General features: G+C 38.6%; 1 protein-coding gene across 1 annotated transcript in view; it reads right to left on the bottom strand.

The window, feature by feature from the left end:
* The window catches only part of LOC122639846 (protein EMBRYO SAC DEVELOPMENT ARREST 30), a 34358-nt gene extending 21869 nt beyond the window's left edge, over window positions 1-12489 (bottom strand). The window contains exons 1-8 of the mRNA XM_043832848.1: window positions 12281-12489; window positions 12100-12184; window positions 7672-7742; window positions 7498-7586; window positions 7156-7399; window positions 6432-6544; window positions 5336-5426; window positions 4926-5054 (exon numbers count right to left, since the gene is read on the bottom strand). Of these exons, the coding sequence (XP_043688783.1) occupies window positions 4926-5054; window positions 5336-5426; window positions 6432-6544; window positions 7156-7399; window positions 7498-7586; window positions 7672-7742; window positions 12100-12184; window positions 12281-12448 (990 nt within the window). The 5' untranslated portion in view covers window positions 12449-12489. The remainder of the gene's footprint in view (window positions 1-4925; window positions 5055-5335; window positions 5427-6431; window positions 6545-7155; window positions 7400-7497; window positions 7587-7671; window positions 7743-12099; window positions 12185-12280) is intronic.
* Window positions 12490-13743: the final 1254 nt, after the last annotated feature.

Below are 13743 nucleotides of genomic sequence, written 5' to 3'. Positions count from 1 at the left end.
CTGTTAATCTTGATTGGCCTCTTTTTCAGCTATGACATCAAGAATGTCTTTCTGTTTGGTGATTTTTATAAGGAGGTTTATATGGAGCAACCTCTTGGGCATGTTGTCCAGGTGGAGAGTGCTCAGAGAGTTTGTAGGATTAACAAAGCTGTTTATGGGTTGAAACCGTCTCCGAGAACATGGTTTGATAAATTTAGTAGTTGTTGACTGTAGATTTTCTCAATGTTACTCAAATCATTCAATATTCGTTCAACGTCAAGACTCTAAAATTATTGTGTCGGTAGTTTATGTTGATGATATTATTGTTTCTAGTAATGAATTGTTTGAGATTGAGCAGGTTAAGGCTTACATACAACAACATTTCTAGATGAAAGATTTGGGTGCTCTCAGATATTGTCTTGGCATTGAGGTTGTTCAAAGCTAGAAAAGGCTTAGTTTGTCTTAGCGGAACTATGTTTTTGACCTTCTGAGTGAAACACAAATGTTAGGCTATAAACCTATAGATACTCCTATTGACCCTCATGTCAAACTTCGGGCGTCTGATGACAAGAAATTTGCAGACAAACATCAGTATCAGAGGTTAGTTGGCAAACTTATATATCTTATTGTTACCTGACCTGATATATTTTTTGTTGTTAGTGTGATTAGTCAATTATGGAGTCACCTAAGTAGGTTCATTGGAGGTAGCATGTCGTATAATGAGATACCTTAAGGGTGCTCCAGGGAAAGATCTTATTTATCATCGTAATGGTCACACCAATATTATTGGTTAGTCTGCTGCTATGGGGTTGGTGCTGATGGTGGTCGGAGATCTACTACAGACTATTATACCTTTGTCAGGGGTAATCTTGTTACATAGAGGAGTAAAAAAGCAAGGTAACAAACTACAGTAACCTGTACAAATACTGAAGCCGAGTATAGAGCAATGGCTCACACTGCAGCTGAGTTGATGTGGCTTAGATCCTTTGTTCAAGAACTTGGTTTATAATCAACAAACCAATGGAAATGTTCTGTGATAACCAAGCATCTATTTACATTGCAAGTAATCTTGTTTTTCATGAGAAGTAAGCATATTGGAGTGGAATGTCTTTGGAATACAGTGATGAAGAAATTGATTTCCACTCCATTTGCTAGCTCTAATAATCAACTTGGAGACCTTTTTTTGGCTTCAAAATGCATTTATTCAAGGATGTTCCAAACTGGGTATGGATGATATATATGCTCCAACTTGAGGGGAAGTGTTATGTAGCTATGTGGGTCAACTGTATGGGTTTAGATATATGCGTCAGTTCTACATGTTAGGGGTACTATTGTCATAGTCTTTATTTTTAAGTCTGTTTTGGGTGTGGCTTCACTCTTTACATTGTAAATTTGTAATTGCTCTTGGATTAATATATGTAGACTCCCCCACCCCACGGTTTGATACTGTCCATTAATCAAACTGTGAGCTGTGTTCTCTCCTCTTCTTTCTTATGACTAGGTACTGATTCAGGTTCTGTTATTGTTACACTTTCATTCAAGGGTCCTGAACTTCAGAATAATTACAGATTTACCACTGCTTTGTAATTGGACTTTTATTGCTTTGGTGTGCCCAAAGCGAACCATAAATACAGTTTCGGAACCCGGGGTTTGCATTATCGAGGTACTCTAACAACTAAAGCAGGATGGCTATTGCCTCACCCGCTAAATATATAGTCATGTGTATGCCTTCCCTCCATTTGTTTTTTCTTTCTTCCAAGAAATAAGATTTTTTGGGTTGGATTTTCAGATTTTTCAAGTTGATTCCCTCTACGATAGTTCTTAGTGGACCCCTCATGTGCTCTTAATGGATTCTAAAATACCAGTAGGTAGAATCCTTCAGAAATCTACACTTGCTACCATCTCCCTTATTTCTTTTATTTCATATTATTGTTCTGAGCAGCATTTTAGATATCTTTAGACTATAATTGATTTCTTTGTCCCATTATTTGCCATTTTATGCCTTTATGGTTTTAATGTGCCTGAAGACCTATTTCTCTTTCTTCAACTAACTTCAAAGTCCCTATTTTCATCCTATCACTTCAGTTCTTGGGGTTTATACCATAGTTGCTCTGCATCGATGCTCATTGGCAACGACATTTAGAATCAGTTTTTATCAAAAGGACGCACTTTCCCAAGTGCAGTATATATCACATGTAATTGAATTTTTACCTGAATCTCCCTATTAGAGTGTGATACCTAGGACAGCTACAGTTATTTAGCAACCAACTTTATCCCTCTTACACAACTACACAAATGTCTAATGCTCAAAGCCTTTTTTATGCAATTGAGAAATTGACATTTCTTAGGCTAAATGTCGCCTAGAATGAATGGAGTGATTAAATAAGATTCAAGTAGCCGAGACATGCAGTTGGGATGAGACATCTCCGAGTCATATATCTGCCTTACCCTAAGCTCATTCTCAAATAGGTTAAAATGATTACATAATCTTTAATAAAATAGATCAATTTTTCTAAGGAATGGCTATAGTGTTCAGGATGCCATTCCAGACATTTAGAGGTGTATAAAGGTTAGAGTGATACCCTCCAAAGAAACAGATCTAATGGCTGAAACAGCCGTTTCACATTCTGGTAGTCTGGTTGATGCAGATTCGGGGTTCCAAAACCCAATTCAGATCGCTTATGGGGCTGCCCAAATAATACACAACTCAAGTAGGCAAATGGATGGCAATTCGATAAATTAATGAAGGCACTCTAACAAAGTAAAGTTGCAATTCATGGGTAATAGTAAAGTTGTTTGAAAAGGGCAAACTAGGAAGCAAATAAAAATATGGGACATGAGGGAATAAAAGGTAAAAGAAGGGGTTTAGTTGGAAGATTAAGAAATAAAATTATAAAATAAAGAGGAACAATGTCTTCTTCAACCTTACGATGGATATGGCTATGGCGGTAGACCTGAACTTACAATGTCGGAGAGAACTTTCTCCTATGAAGATGAATCAATCTCAAATTCTGGGATCAAGTAATTAACACATTGGGCTTTTGAATCGACTCAACCCACACATAATCCAACAATCAAAATCTGATTAAATAGCCTCTGAAATCAGGCTTAGCGGAAGAACTGAACTCAGTTCTATTTAAGAGTCTGGTTCTCGCCACAGTGGCTGTAATCTCAAAATGCACAATCAGGATCACCCTTTAATGTATGCACAGCCCAAGAACAGCCCAAGAAGTTTCAGACCCAATGGATAAGGGAATAAATAGATCTAACGATCTTGTTCAACTAGAAGTATTGTAGTAACAGGAACCAAGAAGGAAACGATAAAGTAAATAAGAGGGAAGGGAAATAACGAAGGAGAAATAAAGAGAGAGATGAGAGGGGTTCAGAGAGAAGAAGAATTGAAGAAGAGAGGGAGAAGATTGGTCCCCCAACGGATTTGGACCAGTCCAAGGAATTGCTCCTGCATCAATGGTCATCCTGGATGACGTTTAAATATCAGGGCATCCCCATATGAACAACCTTTGATGGGAGGAAAACCCCCAAGTCCTAAGCATGGTTCAAAATCTCGCGATATATCGCTGATATTTCAGTATATTTCGGATATCTCGGCACTGCCGAGACGAGATGACCATACGAAATGAAAAAAGTCCAAATTTCGGTATATTCCGTGATATTTCGTCGAAATTTCTGTATATTTAGTAAATAAAGTGTATTTAACAATTTATACATCAGGATCCAACCGTATACTGTCAATCAAGGGTGCAAACCCAAAACACCACTTTGAGTTCATTTTTTTGCAATATGAAGGTTTAAATGGGTTTATTTAACTTAAATAAGGGTGTACATGAAGTATCAGGCCTTAATATGGCCAAAAACCCACCGAGATAATGGAGTGCCGAAATATGGTAGAAAAAATACCATATTTCGGCAAAATTTTGGTATATTTCGGATATTTCGGATATCTCGACCAGCCCGAGAAACCGAGATATCGCGAGATTTCAAACTATGGTCCTAAGTCCCTACTCCTCGTTTCAACTCTTTAAGTTGACTCTTCTCCATCATAGGGTTTTCTTCATTCTCTCTCCCTACGGCTCCGTTTGTTTAGAGGGGAAGGTTGGATGGGATTGTTGGGAAGATGGGACCCACATCTTGGAGAGTTTTGTTGGGGTGGAAATGTTGAGGTAAAGTTACTTTTCCCATTAACAACAATCAAAGTTCAACCAATTTGGTGGGATTTTGAAGTGCCACATCAGCAGACAAAGCAATTAATGATGTCCCCTGAGCTTTTGTAAGTTCTCCACACCAAATTAACCAAACAAGGTTGGGGTGGAATTTTCAAGTGCTACATCAGCATTTTCCCACCCCAATTCTCCCACCCCACCTATGTCCCCTCTAAACAAACCGGGCCTACAGGACATGCTAAAGTTCTGGAGCTGTTTTTGTAGCCGTCAGTAGTGAATGCATTTTTTCTCTATTAGAAAATTAAAAGTACAGTGCAAACAACAGAACTTACCCTGTTTTTTCCTTCAAAGTTTCATAATTTTACAAATGCCTTCTGATATGGTTAGAAGTCAGGACGCAGGGATTGGGACACTGGGACACTGTGGTAGCCGTGACCATTTCATGATTCATTCTCTTTTTGGAAGAAGTACCACAGGAAATTCAATGCAATTGAGAAGTCAGGCATTCGTAGGCTTCACATAACACATTGCATATCAAAAATTGTTAGCAGGCTTAAGAAAATCTTGAAACTCCAACCTAAATCCTTGGATTTCATATTGGTTTCAAAAAACATAACTTCATCAGATAGCTGTTGGATAGGAACAAATGGTGGTCCCACCAATAAACTTATTTCAATTCAACAGTTTTCACAGTGCAACCTCATAGAAAGTTAGAGAAATTGAATCATTTTCTAAACAAAATACTGACTAAACTAGTAGATTTACCTCTTCAGGCATGAGGGGGCATGAACCATTTATTTTTCGCATGTGTGAGTCCACACTCAATTTTTCATTGATTATCCCTTTTTTGATTAGTTGTTTCCTCCGGTGCTGTATAAGTTCAGTGTGAACATCCTAGACAAGTAGAAGTGTTACAAATGAAGTCAGAAAACCACCAAAAGCAGACAAAAAATATGTTGAAAATAAAGAATTCATCCTTTCAAAAGAAATTGCAAGATGCAAATACGTCCTCATGATACATGACAAACCAACATTGGCAAACAAATTCCCCAAACAACAAATATTTAAACTAATGAACACCAAAGAAAACTCCAAAACAAAAGACATAATATGGAGAAACAGACTTAATAAAAATCCGAAAAAGAGAATAAAAGGACAAAAGTTCAACAAGAAACCTGAAAAAGCTCTGCACAACCATGATATGCCAAAGTATCTCTCACAAGGCCAGGATGAAAAGCCAGGTATGGCTGGCCCCAAACCCGTAATCTGTGAAAAATATCAAATGGAAGTGATCAACAAGCAAGCTAGAAACAAGGCATGAAAATGGAGAACAAAAGCTCTCAAACATAGATGTAATTGCTAAGTTTTACCCACTCTTAAATAAAAGGGAACCACATATAGCCCTTAATTTGCAGATCATGTGGTTCCCACATATTTCAACAGCAAAAATAAAATTAATGAGAAATCTATAGTTCCTAAATTCTGAAATTGGAAAATCGCCACTTCTTGGCCCAACCAGATAACCAGGTTTGCCCATGTAATTCTAACACATGGCAATATGATGCAGCAATTACCAATGGATAGATACGACAACATCTGGATTGCCCACGAGTCAAATTTCAGCCTAAAGCTCAATCAAACACCCTCCCATGTATGTTCCTGCACCCATGTATTTCCAGTGTCTTGAGACCTAACTGTCCACAAAATTTAGGCTCCATCCTACATGCCACGTGGCAGATTTTGGGCCAACTAGATAATTTTTCCCCAAAAAACATACAAGGGTAAAAGGTCATAGCATGATGAGCCATATGGTTGAGATTGAAGCCCTAATTTGTCGTGTGGCTAATCCATGGGGTGTACAACCCAACCCACAAACAGTTTGATAATATCAGCTCTCCAGGTGGATCAAAATGGTAAGCCATCATGATAAGCTTATCTTGAATGGACCATCAACTTTCCCTCAAGTCAAAGCATTACACATACAAGATCAACAAAAAATGTAGAATACATATAAAGGAAACGGGTACAGAGTATTTCATTAAATTTTTCCCTCAAGTCAAAGCATTAAACAGACATTTTGTATAATCCGTTTACAGAATAAAATGCAAAAACATCTAATTAAACATTGCATTTTGCACATAGCCCTCCACTTAAATAAATCTTGCTCAGCACATTAATTGACCAAAGAATATGTTGACAAATACAGGGAAGTCTGGGTCCTCAAGTTCAACAGGATTGACCACGAAGATAATTCCTATCTAAGATACCTACCTCTCCACTATCTGGTGCCCAAGCGCCTGAATTTCTGGACGAAAGTGAAGTGCATGGAAGGCCACCCTGCATCTAAGTCTCTGATACTCGGCCAAGCTCGGAGGTAGGATGGACTGAAATGAAAAGATAGATATCGAGTCAGAGGGATTTGGACCTTAGTTATGGATATTAGTAATTTAATAACTAGAAATTTCAAGATGTTTTTTAAAACAACAGTAACAACCTTTTGAACAGAATGTTGCTGATATAAAATAACCAACAGAACAAACTTTAATTACAAGTCAAAGCACCCAATCAGGCAATCAACTGCCCATTAACATCAGACAACACCACCAATAGTGCTGAAAGGCAATCAAGTTAAGACGGTTGGAAAATGATGAATGGTCCAAACCTTAGCACCTGTGGGTCCAACATCATTATGTTTTCCTTAATTTAAAGAGTCGTATTTTACCCTATGGGATGAATATTTCCTGTACATTTGTCACAAACTGCTACTGTAAAATAAGAAAGTATAAAATCTGTTTCTTCATGTCTAATGATTAATGACTTCATATAGGGAACGGCAACCTTCTCCATAGAAGGTTTCATTATGGCAGAAGAAATTTAATGAGGATAACATCCTAACCATACCAACGCTTCCACCACCCCCAAATGTAGATCCTTTCTAAACTAGAAAATATCATTCCCCATGTAGTTATTCTTCCAATTAAAAATGCAGTATTACCTGTAGGCACCCTCCATCGGTAAGCACCAACCCGATAACCTTTACTCTTTTCAGCTCAGGCAGGGCTTCCCTGATATAAAAACTTGGAGAAGCTGAACTTTTGGGCTTAAACGAAGGGAACTCTTTCCTCTTCCTTGCCTCCATCAAACTGTTTGGTAGGCTCTTCACAATAATTACATCATTTGTGAGTGCAGCAATGAATTGCTCCTCATTGTAAAGATACGAAAAGCTCTTGAATTTGGAACTGTACATGTGGATATTAGTGACAAACATGTATTGACATATAAAATAGAGACAAACTTCTGACATTCCAAGAACCAAGTGAAAGCTAATAAAAGAAACCTGATGCCTTTAGAGCGAATACTTTCTTGAATCTCTGGAATGACAAGAGTTGCATTTAGAAGCCTGGATATGGTGACAAGATCACAGATCTAGAAAATTAACAAACATGTTACAAACTCCTGGCAGACGTTACAATCAAGGAAAAAATTCCAACAAGGGGAAAGAGGTTCACACCGAAGATCTTATCTTCTCAAATCCACCAAAAATTTTAGCATAGATGAAACCATTGTTCTGATCATTTGGAACTGTAACAACCAAAGCAACAAATTCACAAAGTTAGGAGATGAAATTGAAGTTTCTGGTGTGCTACAATACCAGAAGTACAAAAAAGAGAAAAATGAAAAATAAAAAAAGGCCATGGAATGTTGAGTAAAGGTCAGAGAAGAGAAACAACAAAGCCATGCTGTTTTCACTTTGCCAAATTTCTTACGGACCCTTCTTCCCAGCATGGCCAAGCGGAAGAAAATGAAATCTGGCTGACAAGATGACTGCTATAAATAGATGATAAATCTTTAAAAAGTGCAATTCCCAGAATAATAGATGATGCAGAACAATAGTAAAGCCTGCAGAAGGTCAGATTTTGTGCCCAACTAGATTTGTAGAAGCCAGGATTATTTAAAATACAAATTTGTGATCAGACCTAGAAACAAGACAAGTCCAGCATGGAAAGCTGATTATAGGATTCTGAAATCCTCAATCAAATCAAGGCTGGAAAAACAGATAGCAGAACAAATTATCCGACTCAAATCATACCACCAGAACATTAAGTAGATAGGACTTGACAGGACAAATCTTATCCTATCCAAAACTAAGCTAAATAACGACTCTCTTCAAAACTAGACACTAATAAATACAATTTACAACTAAACCCTTTCACCACAATTTTATCCCAATGTAACTTAATTGAAATTGATCTTCTTGCAAATCAAGGGCTTGAAATGCTACTGGCGATGCTCCTGCACCAATCACTCAATAAAATCAGCATATTAAAAGAAGTCATAGCTTCACAATCGGCAGGGGTTCTCAGGGATTCAATCCAGCCAAGTAACAGCAGGATAAGTGGTTACTGTGTCAGCATAACTGGTTTCTGATCTCATGGACTTTTTCAGGGCTTCACCTCTGTATGGTTATGATTGCCATGACACCATGTCCGTCACCTGCCAGCCAAGATTGCTCAGACCCCAGCAGTGAGATATGCATCTAAAATATGTTATTTGGAATCTAAGGTGCCTTCAGGGCGTCTTCGTTCCTAAGTGCACCACCTGATCGCTGCCACTTCATATCACAAGAGGATAACATGTGAAGCTAGTCTCCAGCAGCCAACAAAGATTCCGACAAAAATAGAGAGAAAAAAACGTCTTGTTGCACTGGGAAAGACCTCCTGAACTAATAGGGGGCCATCATAAACTACATCAATCCACCAGTTTTATGACTATTTGCTGCCAATTGTATTCAAGCAACACCCCATTTGTTACGGGGTACGAGACACCAATGACTGTCGGAAAAACACAGATTGCATAAATGCTTGATTAGTAGCAGAAAAGTCTTTCCCCTTGGGGGGGTTCAACGCAAACTTTTATCCATTCTCTCTCCCCAGAGCTGCTAGGCATCATTTCCCTGCCCAGGACACCTCATGCTTACGCTGGCCTTACTACTAATATGACAGTGATTCTGAATCTTCCACATTATCTACAGTTTCACTCTATATGACGCAATGGCTCCTTATCATCAGACTTTTCTTGACTAATTTTATGTAGATACTTAACCTTATATTCAATCTAAAGGTCACCACAAGCTCAGTCTTAGGCCTTTTGATGAAGATGGAGACACTCTCGAAACCCTGACCGTTTTCCCTGGCCTCATAACGCATCAGTCGTTTTACTGAAGATACTGCTGTTCTTCACACCCTTGCTGTTGGTACTCTCAACTTTCACTCTTAAGTAGTCATTATGGATTAATTATTCATCACCCCCAGACTACTGGCCACATCTAGTGATGTAGTCCTAGGTAGGACAAGTCCCACTAGGAGCTAGGGTACTAGGATCACTTAACAAGGCTGCTGGTTTGGGACAGCTTAGGCTAAATAGGGCAAAATTAGGGTTAAAACTAGGAGTTTGAGTTAGGGTTTTATGTAGTACTGATATGCAGGTTTTTAGGAAGCTAATGGTATAGGTTTAGTTAGGTTTGCATAAGAAATTAAAATTCCAGAAATTTAGGTTTAGGGTTTTGGGTTTTAGGTTTTAGAATCTAGGCTGAAACTAGGGTTTAGGATGGGATTTCAGGGCTGGACTTCAGGTCGAGTTTTACTGGCAGTGAGGGGGTGGTTCGACTGAAATTTGGTTGGGTTTTGATGGCTGGTTAGGTCTAGACAGGTTTTTGGGTTTTTGGGTTTTAATGGTGATGGAGGGATTTAGGGTTTTTATGGATAGTTGAGGCTGCAACTGAGATCGAGCGGGAGGGTTAGTGAGCAGGGACTGTCGCTGAAATCTGAGAGTAAACTGATGAGGGAACAGGGCTGCAATGATTTTAGATGAGGCTAGGGTTATGGGATCGATTAGGGTTCTAATGGAGGAAAGTAATGTGGATCGATTAGGGTTAGGTTGGGAGATTAGGAAGAGGGGAAAAATAATAAAACAATAAACTAACTTACTGAATTGCAGGTTCTTCAATGGCAACTTGGAAAAACTTGATTGAAGAAGAAGGACCTCCCGATCTACAAGATGTAAGGAGTCGCCGGAGTCCACCAGCCCTAGCCCTTGATATGACTCACAAGGGGTCTTGATATGACACGCAAGATAGTTCTCTGAAGAGAGAAGCAGCAGCAGCAATGGCTAATAGCAGAAAACGATTTTTTTAAATATTAAACTTGGTGGGGGAGCCTGCCCACGATCTCCTATTAATAATAAGGCCATAGGCCAAACATAATAAAACTCTAATTCCTCCTTTAGAATCGTTGGAGGGTTCTAATTTAAAACAACTTAAAAGATATTTAAAGAGAAAGACCTAATTACCCCTATTGACTTAAAACAACTTAAACTACTTAAAAATAAAAGAAGATTCCCTAGTAGCCAATAGGATCACTTCACTTAAATTAGACCAATTGAACCAATTGGATGCAACCAATTTAACCTGGTTCAATTAAAAACACAAAATAAAAACTAAGTATGGAAATAAACTAAACTAAACTAAGGCTCCTACTAAAACCCTAGGTTTAGGGTGGCTTCTTCAATTCGAGGAGGCTAGGATCTGCATCAACTAGTCTCAACATTGGGGCACCAGACTCAAAGTAGAAACTCAATCACAGTGTTGGCTTTTCAATAGAGACATTGGCATTGCCACACCCCAATTTCTGTCCTCAACCCCCAGCCCAGAAGTTGATGCATGTTATTCATACAACTGTTGATCTCCACCTTCTTCAAACGGAGACTAGTCTCACTCTAGTCAAAGGGTAGGATCACTTTCTATTTCCCTAGCCATGTGGATTGGCATATCAGCCCAATGGCTACCACTGTGGTAGGAAGTTGGATTTATTGTCAAAAAGTTCCAGTGTTTTCTCACATCCTGAGTTTTGATTTGTAAAGAAATGAGGTGGACTAAGCCACCTGATGGAATGGTAAACTTAAATTTCAATGGATCGGCTATGGATAACCTGCAGTCATTCAGCAGTGTGGGAAGAATCAGTAGATCAAGCAGCAGAACTGTTTTGGGATGGTATTCAGGTCCAATAGGTGAAGGAAGTAAGCAGAACAGATATCTCTTTATATGGGCCTAGAGTACAAAGAGAGAGGTATTTGATAATGTAACAAAATAAACACAAGAAAACCAAGACCGAGAAGGTGGAGAAGAGAAGAGAAGAGATGGAGAAGAGAGAAGGGGGGACTGATGCTATATGTGATCGAACTTGTCAGTCTCCTCTCACTAACCTTTATTTATATATGAATTCAAGTTACAACTAACGATTCCTAATCCTACTAGGAATCATAGAAACAGAAAAAAAAATTAGAAATATACAAGGAAACCAACTAGGACTAGGACAGACTAACACTTAATTATAACCATAAGGTGAGACACCTAGGAGCTAGGTATCTCAATTAGAATAAGGAATATTCTAATCGAGATACTCTCTAACCCTAGGAGCTCGATACATATACTTTAACAGATAACATTATGGTGGAAGGAGATTCAGAAACTATTATTGCATGGGCTTACTCTGCTAAGGATGGCCCATTAAGATTACCCATCTTATAGACACATTAAGTCCTCCCTTAAAAAAAGGGCTTGTTAGAGGTAGCTGGTCGTCTGGACATTCCTTTCCCTTAAAAAACAAAAATAAGTAAATGATTTATTTTTTCATCCAAGGGAATTCGGTCTGCCTCACTGCGGCCATTGTGCTCACTTCTCTTCTAATCAATAGAGGTTGTTATTTATCAAAAGGAGGAGGAAAAAAGTTCCAGTTCTCCACCAGTTTCTATATTAATCTTTGGTAAGCTGATTCAGTTCTCTAATGAATTCTTTCCATGGATAATGGCCTTAGCCTTATGAAAGACCCCACCCCCAACAAAAAATAAAAAATCTGGTGCTTCTAGGTTAAGCAAATATTACCAGGATATCTGCTTCTGGGATTAGCATACGGCTGTAAAGACTCCAGAGGCTTCACAGCTCCCCATAACTTTCTATACCGAGTGCTCTGGAATAACATTAATGTAACAGGGAATCAGAAAACTTTAAGCCAAGAATAAACAAATTTAACACTACAACGCAAATGAAAAGAGATTAAGCGAACCTCTCTCCCAAATTTCTGAGTAAAATCTTCACCAAGACCCACCATTGGACTGTATTGCACTAACTCCGCCGTCGAGTAATTGGCAAGAAGAAGATGCACCAACAAAGACACCAACGAAAAGACGAGCCCCACGAGTGCAGCCCATTTAATCTTAGACTTAAATATCATCTTCGCTTCACACCCCAAGAAGAACTCCACAAATCCAGCCTCTATATTGAAAACCCATAATAATGTAGAGCATCCAAATATAGAAAATGAGATCCAAAAAGTTAAAAAAAAAAAATCTAAGATTGCATCACAAGGCAGGAATACAGATTGAATACAATGGGGGAAATTTAAATCTAGACTTGGTTTTTCTCTCTATATCTAATACGCAGTAAGCTAAGAACCAAATCCAATTAGAATACAAAAATTCCTATTACCAACAGAGAGACTAAAGAATCAACAAAGCTAGAACGGGATCTGCGGAGAAAACAAATCATCGATTCAAATAGCAAGAAAGAAGAAGAAAGAACAGCGTTTCAAGAATCGGTGAGAAACTATATAGGCACAAGAAAAACAATGGAAGACATACCAGAAATCAAAGATCTTCTCTTGATCTTGCGATTCAGTGAAGTACGAAGCTTTTGTGGAACTGTGATAGAGAAGCCCTACTTGCTATGTAGGCGATGCGTATACAGAACGAAATCGCCATCGCCCAAAAAATAAAATTTTATTTTATTTTTCTATAGTAGTGAGCAGTGTCGAGAAATGGCGCTAAATTCTATTTAACGAAATTAGGACCATTGGCTCAGAATATCTGGTGCAGTTCACGTTACGGCAATTTGTTGTCGAGGATATTCCAATCGGATGGATATCCTTTACAGAACAGAAACAATTTTGGAGATTTTCAAAAACTGCAACATCACTCGCGAGTGGCTGATACCTTACTTTGAAATTACAATACCACATTTTGGGAATATACTCATTACACTGACGGTGTAAACGCGAGTGATGAAAGCGGCTGAAAGTGTCATGCAAGTAACGCGCTTTCAGGAACTGCCACGTGTACTCTGTAGTGTCCTCCACCCGTAGTACTCTTGAGTGTACTTCCTCTGACAAATCGAACCAGTAAGGGCCCTCCTTACCAACTGATAAGGGAGACGTGGGGCCCATGACTCAACCGCCCTGGACCATTGATCTTTGGTAGAAAATTACTACTTTGGTCAACCAGTTTTCGCATTTAGGTGGTTTTCTTTTCTTTTCTTTGTGTTTTTTTAAGGCTGTATTTGGAAGCTATGGAAAAAAAAAAACTGTAGTGAAATGACCTTGTTGCCTTCCTATGTATGATATTATTTTTGGGAAAGAGATCGCTGGCTAGCCAATGGGAACAAACGCACAAGCATCGCCCTGGGTGGGATTTTCGCTTTTTCATGGGGGCAACGCAGTACTTTTGCATTTTTCTATGTCTAAGCACATGAGTC

The sequence above is a fragment of the Telopea speciosissima genome, chromosome 9 (assembly GCF_018873765.1).
Source record: "Telopea speciosissima isolate NSW1024214 ecotype Mountain lineage chromosome 9, Tspe_v1, whole genome shotgun sequence".
NCBI lineage: Eukaryota > Viridiplantae > Streptophyta > Magnoliopsida > Proteales > Proteaceae > Telopea > Telopea speciosissima.
Note: the sequence above shows the minus strand (reverse complement) of the source record. Positions and strands in the feature narration are given on the sequence as shown.